We start from the raw sequence: 20,106 nt of genomic DNA on the forward strand, positions 1-20,106 counted from the left end.
AATTCTCTTCTGATTCATTTTCTATCTTTAGGATTTTTACTATTGTAAAATGGGACAAATCATCTAGTATTTTCTGGAAATATCTTCCTCTATCTTCAGATATTGGGTTTATTAGCCTATAAATATCCGAATAAATTAACTCTCCGATTGTACTTGTTCCCGTCTCCTTGCTGAAAGGGCTCCTGGCTGCTTCAGCTTCTATGCACATAGAACAAGGTTTATCCATCTTCTTCCCAAGTCCCAATTAAATTGATATTTATATCAAAATTCTAATATTTTGTAACCAAACTCTGCTAACTAACTTTGTTCTTCATCCAATAATACTGTTGGACCCCATGTATCTAATTTTTTTTAATGCTTCACTGGTTCTTGTAAATTGCACTTGGTTGATTTTCTAAACTCTTCTGCATTATTAATTACTACATTGATTACAATGTTTCTTTATCCTACCGATAATTATGTTGGGCCCCATGTTACTAGTTTACTAGTGCTTCACTGATCCTTGTATATTATACACGTGATTAATTTTCTAAACTCTTGATTACTCCATTACTATTTACTAGATTGATTACAATCTTTCCTTCTATCCTACTGATAATTCTGTTGTCCTAATCCATGTTACTAGTTTACCCGTGCTTCACTGATCCTCGTATATTTTACACCTGATTAACTTTCTAAACTCTTAATTGCTCCTCTACCATTTACTACATTCAATACAATGTTTCCTTCCATCTTACTGATAACTCAAGATCACGTGTTTCTAGTTTTCTGGTGTTCCTTGATTCCTGATGGTCATTGATCTTTGAGTGCTCCGAAATTAATTTCCGTCTGTTGCATACAGCCATCTTGTTATTTCCACTTTCCTTCATATATATATAATTATATATATATATATATATATATATATATATATATATATATATATATATATATATATATATATATATATATACTTTAGCGAACTCAAACTTTACCTAATCTTCATTCCCCTGAACTCTCCGTCGTCACCCTACTACTTCATCATTTACATTGCTCATTTACACTGAGAATTCTGGGCCCATAACCTTTTACGAATCACTTATAATTCGGGACGGAATTAATACACCACTTATGGCCTTGGAACAAAAAAGAAACTTTATTTTGATCCCTGGTATTTTATACCCATATTTTATGTCACAGGACCCTCTACTAACTCTTCTTCCTCTTTCTATACTGGCTCTTGTATCGAGACAAGTCATATATTTAACAGTTGTATCCCTGGAGTTCTAATCCACTTAATTAACAATTGTATATCCAAGTAATATATTTTACTTTCTTTATAGTGCAAATTTACCTATTCTTCGTTCTTGAGTGCTTCGGTACAGTGTTTTCTTGTAAAGATATTTTAATATCAATGTATTTTTCCTTAGTTTATTCTTTTAATACCTATATACATCTTTCTTGATAAAACTATATTTAATCACATCACCCTGTGTTAGAAATTGGCAGCACTGAATCATATCATCTATCTATGTAACATTCGTTCACAATTCCATCATTCGTCAATTTCTTCTTCAATGTGTCTGATCGAATCCTAATTATTATTTAATTATTATTACATTAATTATTAGTATATTTTACTGCTGAATGATCAATAATAATTAATTTAATTAATTATTATTTATTATTTAATATTTATTATTTAATAATTAATTCAAATTAATAACAATTCCATTGTAATAAAGTAAATTATACAGACAAAACACAACATTATTCTAACGTTTCAACGTTTCAATTTCCTAAACTTATTGATCACCTTGTACTCACTATTTATATCTAAGATCACACAGAAGTATTCTATATTAATTTTAGTACTTTTGTTATACACTAACACTGATAAATAACACTTCTTGAAACTTACATCCTTTCTAAACTCAACTCTAGAAATATCTTACAATCTCTTGCAAACTTCTCAGAATCTTTATAGTCTTTTCAATAAAACAACCAATGCACGTCATCAAAATTGATAATGCAATGTTACTGCACCAAATTTAAGTTTCCTTTTATTTTATTAAGTCTGGCAACAAAATACCAAATATTAATTAGTAAATAAAATAATTAAATAAAAATAACGTTATAAAATATAATTTATTTTAATTTTATAGTACATCAAATGGATATTTACAGTTAATTAAACTACAGTTAATTAAACAGCCACAATAATTTATATGTTAGAGTTATTGATTATATATTGACATATGATAACGGTGTGGACCAGTACCAACACAAATCGAATTTTGTAGACCATTTTGGATATATATTCGGACGTATCAGGGTTTATTCTGTCTCTTTTTAACTAGAGTAATGCTAGAATTTAACTTTTAACTATAGTAATTAGCAAAATGAGAAAGAACGGGTTTTACGTTTTTATAAACTGAATTTGGTAATATGTTTGATGGTATTGATGACGTGTATTGGCTGTTTGATTAAATGGACCATACATTCTTAATGCTACACATAAATTAAGAACTGCATTTAAATTGATAATTTAAGATGACCAACCATAAAACGTATTCACTCCTGAAGTTATGACTGAAGTGCAATAAAAAAACAATTATGAACTCTATTCTAGGCAAAATTAAAATATCTATAATTCTTCTATAACGCCTTCCTGTATTTGTTTATTGCCATCAATTTTATGGGATCTATTAGAGTTCTTAAGAACTTATCTTCATATATTGAAGGTAAACTTTAAATCATTCCCTGTTGATATTGCATTAACTTCATTAAATCAAAAATACAATCACACCTCATAATAACTTTTAAAATTTGGTCTTGAAAATATTATGGATTGGACAGTTGAAACACTAAAAATGTATGTGTTTTTTAAAGATATTTAGATTTTACAGTATTTAATATGTGGAACTACTTCTTCATAATTTTCTCCGGGAGAATGATGTGAAAAAATTAAAGTGATGCCCTTTTAAAGATTTCTCGTACATACTAGGTGAAGGATGCTGTTTCTACCTCCATGACCTTTAATAGATCCAACAAAATTATTTAAGCAATCCTGGTTAAGATTTGTTAAACAAATGTAGTTATTTGTAAATTTAGACAAAATAGATTTCTTTAAGGTAATATATCCCCTAAAAGTAGCAATTAAATGTTTAATTGATGGCACCGTAACAAATATTTTCTTAACAAGGTAATCAAATTTAAATATACAATAGCTCTACTATAAAATTATTAACACTGATTGTTCTAAAAATTTAAATTATTACAAATATTTTAGGGATATTTTACAATTAAAAGTAGTATTTATTACTACTAATTATCCAGTTATCTTAATTATTGCCTTCTTGTAAGCCTTCTTTATGTAGAGACATCATACTGACAGCATACGAACAACTTGGTATATGAATTGAATTTTATTACTACTAACATCTTCATAAGTAGGTTTTGATTTTCTGTAAACAAACAACATATAAACAGACATGTAGTATATAGATAATTTTATATGTACCTGATAAAAACAATGTTGGATATGCATTTGCCCTAATACATGTTCGTGAAGGAAGGGCAATTCTAAATTTTTCACTAAAATGTCCGTGACAGACACTATGACATATTTGCATTTTGGTTTATCGTGGTAACTTACTACTATTTACTTGATGAACCCATTTTTGGAAAGGAGCGAGATCATTCTTTGGGAAACGATGTCTAATTTCCGTAGTAGATTTTTACCCCTGTACACTACATCTTTTACTACACTGACGCATTGTCATCAATTTTTATATTATTACTCCATAATAATTAATGTAAAACAGAAAATATGGACAACGTAAAACGAAGATTTCTTGATCTAAACAAAAACACAAAAACCAAAACCTTTAAACAACAAACTAAAAAATGGACGCCCATAGAAAATGCTTCCATGTTAGTGGCGGCAGCAGGAATTTAACTAGCCAATCACAATTTGCGATCGCAGCGCTACCGTTGATTGAACTAAACAAAACATTTCCCCAAGGTCGCCTATACCGTGAAATTTCTATTTTTTCTATAGTTTCTGTTTTCATAGTCGCAATACAAATACTTCCATGAAATTAAATACAAACTACCTACTATACTAAATAATTAAATACTACTATAATTAATCAAATTATGCTCCAATTTAACTAAATTATTTCCATAACATCTTTTCACAACTATTATTTCTTAATAAACAGTCGAAAAAATTAATTTATATTATTACACTAATTTATTGCTGTGACCAATCTAATTATTCCTTTATTTCGATTTGTAGGCCACCGCCACCAAGTTATCAAGCTTCCATGCAAGAGTACAGACTTAGGCTGCTCTTATTAGACCGAGGTAATACTCCCCAAATTCAGTCCGGGATACAAAACGCAGTATCACCACCACCAACGTACCGAAGCCACGCGGGTAGTCTTCTAAGGTAAACATTTTAAAAAAAATGTTTTATTCAACATTTAATATTGTGTACTTAACCAGGGCCCCGCTGTCTAGTAGACGGGAAGCAACGCAATCCGAGTACAGCTGTCCTCCATCGTATAGATCTCAAAATAGCTCCAACAGAGCAGCAACGCATCAAACCGCAGGTTCCGTACTTCATTCACGAGATCCATCGTTGACAATGTCGGATTCCAACCAGGAATCGGTACGACTATCCTATATCTCGTTTGCAAATTTGATTTAATTGAAATTATTGTTTTAGGTTGTTAATGTGGTTAATATATTAGGAAGTACTGAGGAAGATATTGCCCTAGACAACATCACTCTGGATTCGATGAAAATGGAACCTGAAGCGAAAATGGACGACATTAACCCGCTTAAAATGCTACTGAAAGGTGGTCAAAACGATTTAGAAGGTTCCAAAGACGGCAACCTGGTTACTATAGTGCAAACGAACGACCAGAGTCCAGTGATTGTGACGGTCAGTGGATGTTCACAAGACAACAGTTCTAATGTGCAGATTACCGAAATACCTTCAGAAATGGAAATTCTAGCGCACTTATAGTTGATGGTTTTGATAGAATGGTATGTCACGTGAGGCTTTTTATAAGATATTGCATCATTTCATGGAATAGTATCTACTAACTTAGATGTTTCCCCAAAAATAACTTCATGTTTGGAAATAGATGTTTAATGAATATTTTCAGATATAAGACTATGAAATACTTCCATACTTTTTAACAGTAAGGCTCTTCACTGTAATTAATTTAAAAACATGGAGATACTATCGAAGCAAGTAGTGATATATAATAATAAGTACAAACTATTGAAAATCAGATGCTGAACATTGGTCTTAAACAGTTACCTATCTTACTTTCAATCCAGCCAACTCGTAGCGAACAAATTCAATATAGAGTGAGAATTTTCAGAATATTAATACTCAAGTAAGATTATATATTATAGCTGTGTTATACTGAATAAATAAATATGAAATAATTATGTAAATATATCGTGTATCATTTGCTTATAAATTTAGTTGATATTAAATAAAACGTCTTAATCTTACTTATACATTTATTGTTAATTAGTTTTATGGTATAAACGTAACCGAAATTCGTTTTAAATAAAATAAATCCTATATATTTTCGATAATTGGCATTTCATTTAGAACTATTGTGTAGATGAATATTTTTCTTGCTTTAAATAGTGTATGCTTTTATGTAACTATGTACCATTGACAAAATATGTAAACCTTATTTAAAGTGGTATGTCTATATACTGTTGAACAAATGTGTATATTTGCAATATGTGCCTATATATTTGTAGATAATTTAAATATATACATATTTGACATAATGTATTATATATATTAGGTTGTAAAAATAAATTTTTAATCACCAGTGTTACATTCAGTGTTTTTCTTCATGTATAGATATAATCCTATGGAACAAATGTTTTACTAGTTTTAACCAAAATTCTTTGCATCATTTCATTTGAGTATTTGATCATTTGGTAACACATGGAGATAACACAGATTTAAATATTATTATACTACATGTATTTGAATTATTTCAAATATACTGTTAGTTTCATTCTTTTCTCTTATATAATGCTTAGTATTCAAGAAAACTAAGTGCTTTTCATAATTATCCATTATGAAAGTTCAATACTTTCTTTTTAGCCAAAAAAAATAGTAAAATAAGATGTATATATCAACACTTTGTTTGTTTTTTTTTTAACAAATACAATTGTTTTGACTTGAACTGATTGCAGGGGCCTTCTACATAGAGAATATAGAACAATATAGACATCACAGGATTTTAATTTTTTCACGTTTTCACTATAGGAAACTTTAAAGGACAATTTCCTAAATAACTCATAAGATTGATGTTAATACCCTGATGTTTTTTACTAAATTTTTATAATAAATATAAAATAAATGTTTATTGGCTGTTGTTGATACAGTTTCACTTCATGTTTTGAAATATAATTTTTTACCAGTGTTATGTTTGATTAATAATATTTTTTTTATATATATAAATTATTTTTTAATTATGACATACAAGCAACACAGACATATTGATTCAATTTAAAAGAAGGCGAAAATATATTTGTATTGTTTAGGTACAAAATACAAAAGCAGTAATATTCGATCATATTTATTTTTATTATGTAATATACACTATCCCATGAGACTATCCTGTTGATTTATTATACCAGTTTGTTCAAAATTATTCTTATTTAAGTTACCTAGAAGAATGTTTAAATATATGTCCGATCAGTATACAGTTAAATATATGTTTGTTATCTTACCTAAGCCTCCTAAATTTATATCACCAACATTTATTAATGAATTCGATTGAGCAACGGCTGTAGTTCCAGAAGAACTAAAAATTTTTATATCTATAATCACCTGTTATTATTTCAATTATTATACTAAAATTTAAACGTTTATTGTTTTAATTCCACTTATTGCCTACCTTCCACCGATTAAACTAGCTGCTTCAGCTCGTGCTGCAGCCAAAATACTCAAAAAATATGTATATAAAAATGAATCTACATTATTTTAGCATAAATATATTATAAAGTCGTTAACTTACCCTAATTTTGGAAATTGAGGAGCTAAAAAGATAATATATATTTTATATTATTGTCGTTAACAATTTATATCAAGAGTAACTTACCTGCTAATGCAGATGAGATAAGAATAAAAATTAAAAAACCAACTCGACTGAAACGCATTTTGATGCAATTAATTTGCTTTATGTTCTTTATAGCTAACTGTCACTGACTTAATTTTTTTGGATGAACAATGATTTAATTTATAGGCCTGTTACTTTCAAAACACCATAATTATACAAGGTACAACTTCATTAGTATTTAATTATATTTTAATATTATTCTTGGACATGGGGAATAACATAAGTATAAAGAAAAATACACTTGTATCAGTATTAGTTGAAGAATTAATCAAAAGTGAATATTTAATTCCAGTAATAATTAATCCTATCAATTTGGAAAAAAATATACTAAAGAAATCAAAACTATTTCATAAAAATTTCTTGTTAGCGCATTCGCCATTTCATTATTATTTTGAACATATCCTTTAAATTTGTTGTCTTTTCAATATGGTAATAAAAATTTGATGTATTGAGAGGAAAATAATTTAATTTATATGAGTAACATAGTGAAAATATAAGCAATAATAACAATTCGGCGAAAATGGAACAAAAGAAATTGAAATTGCTGCTGAAAATTGTATATACCAATGATTAAAAGTTTTTAGATACGAGAAATGAATTTATCATAAAACGTTATGTAAGTCAAAGAATTAAGATAATACATAGAGAACATTACATTACATTACAGCTTAACTAATAAAAAATACTTAATTAAATTTAAATATTAATTGATTTTTTGAATAAAAAAAATACGTTCACCAAGAGGTAATGAAAATTGTACCGTCACCATTATGTCATATAATAATGCTATTAAAATACCTAAAAAATTCTGTTATATATTGATGCCATGTTTCAATGATTATTTGATAAAGTAATGTTTCAATTAAGTTCTTTATTGGTTATTAAATTTATTAACTAACTTTTGATAGGCCTATCAGAGCTTAATGTCAAAGAACTTAACTAAAAAATGTAACGATTAATACGAAACAAAAATCACTAGTGGAAGACATAGCAAAAAATATATTCAGTTTTATTCATTTTTCTGTTAATTGTGATATATATATATATATATATATATATATATATATATATATATATATATATATATAGATATATGTAAATATATATATATATATATATATATATATATATATATATATATATATATATATATATATATATATATATATAGATATATGTAAATATATATATATATATATATATATATATATATATATATATATATATATATATATATATATATATATATATATATATATCTGAGACATAGATGTACAAGATTTTCTTTGATTTTATAATTTAGTATTATAGATTATGACCACTTCCTTGGTACTTGGTTCTTGAGCTTGTGTAGAAATTTGCCTCCTTCTAAAGATGCAGAATATATTCCTATTATTCCTACTATTTTCGTTAAAAGACCTTGGAGATTTTGGTTTATTATAATTTTGTGTGATTCTTTTGACAATAGACAGGTTCTCGATCAACTGCCACAACCTGAAAAATTATATTATATTTTCTACACAGTTATAAAATACATTTATATTGTTTAATATATTACTTGGTCCTTTTAAATGCATTTCTAAATGAAATGTTTGTAGCTGAATAAATGAGAGGGTTAAGGGAAGCGTTCACAATAAGTAAATATTTAGATGTAAACCATAGTGTATGATATGATCCATCTACCTGTAATAAATAAATATATAGTAAATAATAATAAATTTTATAATAATATCATATTTGGTAATACATTCATGTACGAGGCTCAAGCTTTGATGGTCGATAAGATATGTAATAATAATATAAGTTTGATACTAAAATTGAAATAAAAAAGGTAAATATCAGCATTATTGCGCTCATTAACCAATTTAAATCATTTATATCTTAATGAAAACAACAAGCCGAAATATGTTTTTGAAAAATATTTTCAATGAGTAAAAAAACAAAAAAAAAACGCATGCAAAATTACGCATGCCAAGTTACTTGTTGCAAAAATATATTATTATATAGATATTTTTCTGACGTTTTCACTGGCTAAGACTATATTAGACACGGATATGTGTATGCTCGGTCGGAATGTAGTCGAACAACTATTTGGTTTTAGACAACTTTAATGCATGTCTTGATTGCATATAAAAATTAACTTGTACTGATGTACTTTACTCAACTAAATACAAAGGGATCCAGATTGGTAGATTGAACTGAAGGTGTTTCATGATGAGTAGATAACAAGTTCTATGTTTGATATATATTGGAAATTGATTTGGAGCTAATGTATATGTATCAAAAAAAAAGTTTAAAATGTTAAGACCCACGGTAAGCAAAACAGATTTTTACTTATCCCTTTTATTAATACATTTTGAAAAATCATTAGTAATATTAGAATTTTAATCAAATAGTTAAGTTATAACATACTGAAAAACTTAAAATACACTTACAATATTGGTTATAACGTTGGTAGAAGATTGTTTCTTTGACTTAAGCAAACAGTGCCTATAAATAATGAATGCTGTATAAGGAATTCTGCACACCATAAAAGTTAATATGACGATGAACATCATTTTGGCAGCGCTCCTTTTATATCCCAGCTGGTGGTGATTAAACGATTTAACTATAATTTTCTCATATTTATTTAACTAAATAAAAGAAGATCAAATAGTACTTGCATTGAATATTGAATTGTGTGAAAACTTACTTTTACGAAGATTGTACTGTAACATACTATTTGGATTGACAAGGGTAACCAAACCAAAACTGTTATAATCACGTACCAATAAATATTAATAATGACCGCATCTTCTGTACAATATGTTTCATCAAAATTTCTCCATTGACGTTCCTAGAAACAAATTATTAATATAGAACTTTTTAAATTATGCTCTATACTTCAATTATGTTATATGCTCTCTCACTATATAGCATTTCAATTGAAAAGTCCCCGACCTACCATAGTATAACACATTTTTTGGCAAAATTAGTTTTTTTTAATCAACATTATTTTCAATTCCCTTCAAGGGTGACTGATTATAGCGACCCTCTAACTTTTCGATACCATTTTTGTAGTAAGATTTATCCTTTGCTTCAAAATAGGCCTCCGTTTCGGCGATCATCTCTTCATTCGACGAAAATGTCTTCCCAGCTAGCATTCTTTTGAGACCTGAGAGCAGGTAATAGCCGCTGGGGGTCAGATCTGGAGAATACGGTCGATGAGGAAGCAATTCGAAGATTCATTGATTTTTGCCATCAGTTTCACTGACTTGTAATAGTCCAATAACGCTATGAAATAGTCGCTGTTGATGGTCTTTCCTTTTTCAAGATAGTCAATGAAAATTATTCCATGTCTATCCCAAAATACAGACGCCATAACCTTGCCATCAGATTATTGTCGATTGGACTTCGGAGTGAAATGATGGAGCCATGTTTTATCCATTGTCACATATCAACGCAAAAATTCGGGTTTATTACGCTTGATCTCTTCAAGCTCCGAATCATCAACTCGTCGTTGTTTTTGGACAAAAGTGAGCTCGCGCGGCACCCACTTTGCAAAGAGCTTTCTCATACCCAAATATTCGTAAATGATGCAATGTGCACGTTCAGTTGACATCTTTAGAGTGCCTGCTGTTTAATTCAATTTCAATTTACGGTAGTTCAAAAACATTTTGTGGATTTTTTTATGTTTTCGTCGGTAACAACCTCTTTTGGGCGTCCACTGCGTTCACCGTCTTCGGTGCTCATTTCACCATGTCTAAACTTAGCATACCAATCCTTGCGGGTTGATTTTCCTGGGGCAGTGTCTAGATCTAGTCTGGGGAAACTAGGCATCAAGCCAAGTTTTTGCTTCAACTGTATTTTTCCCTTCAAAAAGCAATATTTTATCAACATGCGAATTTTCTTTTTATCCATTTTTTTACAATTACAAAAGTTGCATGACTCAAAATGCTATAATTCACAAACTAATGATCCGACAGCTGTCAAATTTATACAGGCATGTTTTGAGGGTTAGGGCTAACTAAAAAACATATGGATGACAAACAAAAGACGCTTAATTATTTCACTTTAAAAAGACATTTAACGAGATAAATTAATATAATATGTATTATTTATTATTTAATCTCTCTGGAAACATGGCGATACGATGCTGGAGAAACATGGTTGGTTTGGCAGCGATTCAATTATCGACCCTTTTTCGCCTTCTTCAGCATTTCCAGACCATGCACCAGTGAAGAATTGATCTGAAGAAATTGAAATCAAGAGGCCTGATATCTGATGAGTACGTTAGCTGCGGGAGAACTTTCATTTCGAACTGCAATAAAATATTTTTAACAACAAAATTGAACCGACTCCAAAAAAATAAATAAGGAATTCACTAAAAATAAAAAATAACCAAACTTTATTTTAACGCAAAAAGAAAACATTTCAAAATAAAATTTGTACATAATAATCGTAATAACGAAATGAAAATAAACAAAAACCTTATTTAACCTATCTACTACACATATTTTATATTCTACTATATATACAGAATTTAGCTTAATACCTACCTAAACCTATTTATCTATTTAATATTATTTAACTACAACTAACTCATCACTCTGAAGTCGGTACGAGCAACAAATTAGACAGTCGAGTGTATGGGTGATCCCATATGAACTAAATCCAACAAAAATGTATGGGTGTTCGCGCACGAAGCACTTCAAAGAAAATGGTGGTGCAAGAGTGCATCTAGAGGATCGTAGAACAATAAATTCTAATTGGTACACAATCATTTATTTGCCTTCGGTGAAATAAGGAAAACAAATAAGAGACGCCGGATTGTTTTTCAACATGACAATGCGAGCTCTCACACATCGGCTCAAACAAGAGACTGTTTGAGCGTTCAAAACCTCGAATTGATGGGTCATCCGCTGTACAGCCCTGATTGGGCACTAAATGACTTCTTTTTGTTCCCATCCGTAAAGAATAAACTGCGCGGTCAACGATTTTCGTCGCCCGAAATACCTCATTCGAAATGGAATAAACGCTTTGAAAATTGGTTTAAGCGTATGCAAAAGTGTATCGATCATCGTGGCGAGTACTTGAAAAACAATAAAAATATATTCGCACCTTAACTTTTTTTTTCCTATTCCCGAAATATAAATAGTGACCCTCGTATAATTACTGCTAAAACATTGGTAAAAATTATTTGCCAATTATAATTTAATCTTTCACACACATTATATTTTACCTTAAATGTACGATAAACAGCCAATGGATACGACATAGCAATTCCAATGATCCAAGTGCAACAGATAACAATTTTCGCCTTTTTCTGGTCTATTCTAGTTTCATTGGGTAGAACTATTGATGTTAAGCGATCGTAAGTGATAGCTGACATACTTATAACGCTGGCCATTAAAAGAGAACCTAAAAAACTAACTTATAAACCGTGATAAATTAATTTAAAACAAATGTGTACATTCAATAGGTCCTTCGCCCTTACACCCAACCGATCCCAATTGATAATTTTGAAAATAATCGTACACGAACATGAAACAGGGATGTATTAACAAAGATAGCGAATCTGCTACGGCCATATTTCCTATTATAAGATTTGTCGGGGTTCTTATATGTCTGTTGTTCTTTAAAACATATATTACCCAAAAGTTACCTAAAAACACAAATAGTAAGATGTTCTGGCTTGAAATATATACATGGATCGTTCAATAAGTTCTTAGAAAATCGAAGAGATGGAGATGAGAACATCAAGCATCTTCTTAACGTACTAAACAAATGTCAACAGTGTCAGTTATATTTTTGGTATAACTTAATTTTTTATATTGACCAGATGATGAATTGAACTTCATATCACCTATATTTATCTTCCACATTTTCTACGATAATAATAATATCCACTTGTGTAACCACCAGGTGTTTTGCCAGGTCTGATGATCATATTGTGACTCTGAGATGGCATCCGATCCAATAATATTTTTATAAATAGTTGTTCTACTGAAGAAACTTCTGTAGTTTTTCAACTGTGAGCACAGCGCCCGTCAGTTTCTCTATTACTTATAACACGAATTTCTAAGAATTACTCATCTGCATCTATTAGTAGTAGAAGCGCTCCTACTAAGTAATAAATTTGTCCTGGTACTTCCAGTTGTTTAAGATTTTGTTAACTTATTTCTGATAAAAATGTGTATGTTACCAAAAAGCTTCTATGGTTAAATACCTTGAAAATCAAAAAATTTAAACTACAAAAACATTTATACAAAAACTACAGAAATTTTTTCTTCACGACAACTATTTATCAAAATATAATTGGATCGGATGCTATCTGACAGTTATAAAAACTTTTATGGTATAATACCTTGAAAATCAAAAAATTCAAGGTATTATACCATAAAAGTTTTATGCTATAGTACCTTGAAAACGGACATGAAATGGTCCTATATGCGCGGTGCCAAACGTCACAATTTGGAAAGAATTACTACATTTTTGAATATTGGTGAAGAAATCATTTCAATCATTTCTCATCAATTATGGCAATTTTATTTTTCCACCGACACAACATAACTCAGTAGAATCACCGTTGTATTTTTTGTAGATTGTCATTTCCTCAATTGTAACTTAATTGTTGGCGCCATAATCTATTTCCGGTTGCTTGTTCCTGGATCACAGCACTACCGCAAATGCGGAATCGCTCAATTTAATTGTGTGGTGCTCGCTGTTCTTGAGTTTCATTTCATTTTATCTCCAGTCCCTCTCAATGCCAAGATGTTTATTATAATTTTCTGTCTCTCATTTGTCATCATTGCGATTAGCATGTAAGGTAGCTCGCCGCACAATTAATAGACTTTACATTATTACTATATTACTATATTATATTACTAGACAATTACTAGCCAGGTCGTCTGCTACGTGACACTGTTAACAATAAAAGTAAATAAAGTTCTTGCGCACTAAATTTCTGACTGAATAGTAACAAACCTGAAATATATTTAAGTATTAAAGGACCAGTCCCGAGAAATTATCTTCAGTGTTTAATACAGAACATATACTAATCATAGTTTCATAATAATAGCCATTATTTTTTCAGTCACAGTATAAATTTTTGAAAACACTCATAAACGTATGACAAACAACAAAAATGTCGATTCTTTGTGAAAGTGAAGCTGTTGATGACAGTGTCAGTGAAATTTTGTATGAGAGAACATGATTATTGTTTTTACTATTCTCCTCGTATTTATTCTATTCTTTTTACCATATAAATCTTCCCTGGACTTCACACAAATATTTTAATATCAAAATTAGCAAAATCGGTCAAGCCATTCTCGAGTTTTAGCGGGACTAACGAACAGCAATTAATTTTTATATACACAGATTGACGACAATATAGGCACACGAAAACTGCTTAACATAAAACGCACCAAATAAAATACAACTGTCACTGAAAACTAGGCATACAGGTCAATTGAAAAGCCTGACACATAGATGGCGCTACTAGAATTAAATCCATATATTCTATGTATCCATATGAAAAAATTCAGTTGAAGCATACATTTGTATGTATATATTTCAAGCAAAACTTGGCTTGACGCCGAGTTTCTGGACACTGACCCAGGAAAATCAGCAAGCAAGGATTGGTATGCTAAGTTTAGACGTGGTGAAATGAGCAGCGAATATGGTGAACGCAGTGAACGCCGTGAAGAGGTTGTTACCGACGAAAGCATTAAAAAATCCACAAAATGATTTTGAATGACCGTAAATTGAAATTAGATAAAATAGCAAACACTCTAAAGATATCAATTGAACGTGTACATTATATAATTCACGAATATTTGGGTATGACAAAACTCTGTGCAAAGTGGCTGCCGCGCGAGCTCACTTTTGATCAAAAACAAACACGAGTTGATGATTCGGAGCAGTGTTTGAAGATGATCAAGCGTAATAAATCCGAGTTTTTGCGTCGATATGTGACAATGGAGGAAACATGGCTCCATCATTTTACTCCGAAGTCCAATCGAAAGTCATCCGAGTAGACTGCACACGATGAACCCCCTCCAAAGCGTGGGAAAACACAACAGTCGGCTGGCAAGGTTATGACGTCTGTATTTTGGGATTCGCATGGAATAATTTTCATTGACTACCTTGAAAAAGGAACGACCATCAACAGCAACAACTATTACATAGCGTTATTGGGCCGTTTGAAGGACAAAATCACCGAAAAACGGCCGCATTTGAAGAAAAAAAAAGTGCTGCTTCACCAAGACAATGCACAGTGTCACAAGTTAGTGAAAACGATAGCAAAAATCCATGAATTGCTTCCTAATCCACCATATTCTCCAGATCTGGCTCCCAGCGACTATTTCCTGTTTTTAGATCTCAAAAGAATGCTCACTGGGGAGAAATTTCCGTCGAATGATGAGGTGATCGCCGAAATGAGGCCGAAAAGTGTGAATATAGTAGAAGTACATGGCTACCAGTAAATGTTAATAATTGTCAACTCAAAGCAAAGGATACTAAATATCCTGGCACACATCTGGACCGATGTCTAATTAGGAAGAACACCTGGTAATCATAAATAACCTGGATTTAAACTAAAATAAATATTGGCTTGTCGAACGCAGATCGAAGTATCATAAATAGATATATTGATAGATAACAAGATACATTTCTGTACAAATCAACCCATTTGGTCCTACGGAATTCATTCCTATCATTCAACGGTTCGAAGACGATGTCGATGCTCCCGTACTAGGTTTTTAATGAATTGATACATACACCGTGATATCCCTCTAGAACTCAAAACGAATATAATTCGATGTGATAGTATTAAGTACATAGAAAAAGTATCAATAAACCAGCCTTTCAAATATCCAGCCAAATGCCAATTACGGTTAATAACAGTGAAATGCAAAGCCTAAAACGTTTACTACAATCCGATCTAATTAAAGCACTATGACAATATATATACTTTAGAGCAAGATTATGTAGGTATATATACCCAACCAAGTAATTAGGTCAATATTAATAGTAATGCCCAATTAACTATTCGATGAGATAAAAATGAATATGAACCTAAAATAAGACGAATTTTGCACACGACTTGTTTTAATCACTGTAAAAAAACTGCTTCAAAATATATAATTACGCGCCCCTTCATCTCAGACTTACAATAATATCAAAATTATTTCAAAACTTTATTCAATACTTCTGTTGGTAGTTACAGACTAAGACTAACAACAAAAGTTTATTTAAAAAAAATCATTGAACATTGTTTTTTTATGTATGGAGGTATGGAGGGACAAGAGTTTCTTAGCTCAGTGACCAATCTTTTTCCTACTGTATGGTGGCAATACTACTAATTTAGATGGAATCATAATAGATATATTTTCAGGTAATACATCATTACTAACCAATTACAATTAACAAGTACAAGAAGTACCTATTAAGAAAATTCAGCAGCATATTTAGCCAAATGGGTAATAAAACTCAAGCAGCTCATATCTATTTCTATCAATGGTACTACTTCATTATCAGATAATAATGCTAAACATTTAGGAATAAGATTAGAATTCAAACTAAAATGAATATATCAAAATGTAAGAAAGTAGTAAAGCCAATAGGGTTGTATGGTATACAACCATGGGGTCAGTCAGCAACATAAAAAATATTGAAATATTTCAGGTCAGTAGCAAGCTTTAAAAGAAATCTGTTAAAATTTCATGATATTCAATTCATAAGTTTGTGAGTTATTGTGCTAAGAGTACAAATACAGAGTTAAAAAGTACAAATACTTTTGTTATTTTCAAAACGTTGCATCAAAAATAATTTTGGGTTTTAATTTTGCACTGCTTCTTGATGGGAAAAATCCCGTTCAAACGAAGCAATGACTTGAAAAGTGTTATAAGGACATCAGAAGCGATAACAAAACGTTGTGTTCAAACGTGGTCGTAGAGATGCAGAACCAAATGCAGTCCAAATGAGATGATAACACCAGAAAATATTTAAAAAATTCACAAAATCGTTATGAAATATATAAGTTGCGTGAGTTAGTTGACTTGGGGATCCTTACAATTAATGAATAGGTAAAAAACACATATGACATTCACGCGCTGAAGTCGTTATTATACATATAAATATGTTCACCTAACTGTGAATGAAATGCTACTACACTCCAGAAGCAAAATAGTCAAGACAATGGAACCTTGATGGTGAACAGATTTCGAATTAACCAAAAACGATAAAAATAAGCCAGCGAAATTACGACAAAAGCTTTTTAGAACTCACGAGGTATCATCTACACGAATTATTCCGAAAAAGTAAACACAGTGATGCAAAATAATATGCACCGTACAAAAATGGTTGAACCTCAAAATCAAAAAAAAAAATTGAAAGAGGAAAATATTATATCATCAAGATAATAGAATACACCTATAAATCTTCATCATAGGCTTATATTTGAAACTGTTATAACATCCGCCATAATCACCTGACCCAGCCCTCTGTGATTTTTTTAATTTTCACTCTTAAAAACTAACTGGGACTATATCGGTTTATATTTAACAGGACAAGAGGGTTTCAAAAATTATATATAGCAAAAATATTATGTTGATCTTTTTCAAAGAACTTACTGAACAACCTTTGTAATTAATTACCTATTAATCCAAGCATAACCACTGGTAAAAATATCCCGATATTAACAAGAAGTTCGTGGGTTCCTTTATTATACCATATTATATTGGGAAAATCTTCATTGTAATAGTCGATCTAAGTAACAAAATAATGTATCACCTTTAACACTAATTGTTATCAAAAATAATTCCGATATGCTTACCGTTAAATCAGAAATATTATATGTTAAATTCAGAACACCTTGTTCAACATAAACAGTATCCATGTCAAATATTGAACTGAAAGTGAGTAAAACAAAATATGTGAACAGAGTACTTGAAAGAATCTAGCCATATGTCAGCTCTTTAGGATATTTATCTACCATTATAACGAGTTAATTCGATCGAACGCAACTATGTACAAATATTTTGTTTTGTTATATAAGCACATTAAGTGAATGTAGATATCACGGTTACAGTTATATCAGCTAATTGTGGATAAACCATCATCGATCGAGCTATGCATTTTGAAAAATAGTTTTCATATGCCGGATTTTATCTGCTTCCTTATCTTAGAAAAATAAAGGGTGATGAGCGATTACCTGACAAACCAGATTCTACTATACTGAGAAGCTACTCACACTAGACTAACGCTGATGACACTGACAACAAAAATAGAAACGTGGAAATGAAGATCCCTATAAATGATATACGTACTGTACTTTAGACTCGATTATTTTGATTAAATTCAACCAAATTATAAAAATTTCATATAAAACGAATAGTCTATCCAAAGTTATTTTATACATACGTCATCTAAATTTGTGATGTCAAAACGTCGAAATGCTGCCGTATCAACTCTGAATTTTAGTTCAGTTTGACTTTGATATACAACAATATTCTAATCTATATAAAGTAATTAAACATAAATACTGTTACCAAATATGATTTATTTTAATATTACAGTAAATCTAATGCATATATTAACCAATTAATTAAATATAGTTTGAAAATAATTAAATACATAGTTATAATAGTTTGTAGGTTAGGGTTGTGTTTGATTATATTTACGTTGAACTCTTTTCCATACCCCCATGAGTTAGAGTTCGAGGCACATTTATAGTTGTATCCCCTGGATGCCCAATCCACCTAATTAACCATTGTATATCCAAGTAATCGATTTTACTTTCGTTAGAGAGTATATTTACCTTTTGTGCTTAGCTTAATGCATTTGCCATATCTGCAAAACAGTTTCTATTTTTACTCTCTTGACACATTTTAACCAAATGCTCATGTATACTCTGAATAGTTACTTAAATATCTGGATACATAAATCGCTTATACTCTACAATAATATTTCCTACAGTTATCATATATAATTATATAGTCACTTTTACTTGTTTTCACTCTCATCACCCCATATTCAGAAAGGTTCATTCAAGTGAATAGTTAAGCTGTTAATTTCCAATCTATCAAACATTTGTTCATAATTCCATCATTTGTCAATTTCTTCTTCAATGTGTCCCATCGAGTTCATTCTAAGGTGTTATTAACCATTCCTGTTTCCAGCATGAAGTACAATATATCTACAATGAATTATTAATAAATGTTATGACTGATAAAAGCTAATCAGTCATGATTCCAACATTTAAATTTTTCCTTCAACTTTTGTTGTCGTAACACCATTTTTATTACCATCTTACCATGAGTAACCATTGGGTATATTGATGCCGTCCTGAAATATCAATTTCTCGTCTAAATACGTAAATTGAAATAATATTTATTAATATTTCCTTCATTTTATTATGTACTTTTAAACATTGTATTATTTTAAAAGCAATATCCGGAAGTTCTATTAGACTTCTTCCATACTTTTCGGACTAACAACACATCTGATAGTGTGATAACAGCAATCTGATCTTGATTATATTTTTAACTTTTTGATATATTTTAGTGACATTCAATACGAGTGCACAAGACGCGTTACTTTTTAGTTACAACTTACGTTAAATATTTTCAATAAAAACCGTAGCAGATTAATATTTAACTGTAAAAATGCTTACCTCTCTAACGAATTTTACTAGTAAGAGGGGACCTCCATTATCTCGTTCCTTCAAGTTCTTATAATTGATTATAATATTTATTAAGAATAAAGAAACTTAGAAGCGCATCTCCTATGTTAAAATTGATTCTAAGTTACGCTCGGAATCCCCGTGTGAGGGCGCTTACGCATGCGCACTATGACAGTTAGTTGCGGCGGGAAATTTAAAAATGTTTAGCGGGAATTTTAAAAATTTGAGCGGGAAATTTAAAAATGTATAGTAAAAAATTTTAGCGGGAAATTAAAAGAAATTCTTTTA

The 20,106-nt window shown here is 30.2% G+C and overlaps 2 protein-coding genes across 2 annotated transcripts in view; one reads left to right on the plus strand and one right to left on the minus strand.

The window, feature by feature from the left end:
- LOC143206732 (uncharacterized) overlaps positions 1-5,855 on the plus strand; it is a 280,155-nt gene extending 274,300 nt beyond the window's left edge. The window contains exons 6-8 of the mRNA XM_076419446.1: positions 4,283-4,435; positions 4,492-4,657; positions 4,715-5,855. Coding sequence (XP_076275561.1) covers positions 4,283-4,435; positions 4,492-4,657; positions 4,715-5,017 — 622 coding nt within the window. The 3' untranslated portion in view covers positions 5,018-5,855. The remainder of the gene's footprint in view (positions 1-4,282; positions 4,436-4,491; positions 4,658-4,714) is intronic.
- A 2,572-nt stretch (positions 5,856-8,427) lies between these two features.
- On the minus strand, positions 8,428-17,898 carry LOC143190404 (neuromedin-K receptor). The gene is made up of 7 exons (XM_076394667.1): positions 17,792-17,898; positions 12,607-12,798; positions 12,376-12,554; positions 9,847-9,990; positions 9,590-9,787; positions 8,713-8,837; positions 8,428-8,648 (listed from the first exon to the last, which is right to left on the minus strand). Exons 1-7 carry the CDS (start codon positions 17,805-17,807, stop codon positions 8,447-8,449), a joined length of 1,056 nt encoding a protein of 351 aa, XP_076250782.1. The 5' UTR covers positions 17,808-17,898; the 3' UTR covers positions 8,428-8,446.
- Positions 17,899-20,106: the final 2,208 nt, after the last annotated feature.

The sequence above is a fragment of the Rhynchophorus ferrugineus genome, unplaced genomic scaffold (assembly GCF_030347505.1).
Source record: "Rhynchophorus ferrugineus isolate W39M unplaced genomic scaffold, kcgeb_rfMv2 rfM1, whole genome shotgun sequence".
Lineage (NCBI taxonomy): Eukaryota > Metazoa > Arthropoda > Insecta > Coleoptera > Curculionidae > Rhynchophorus > Rhynchophorus ferrugineus.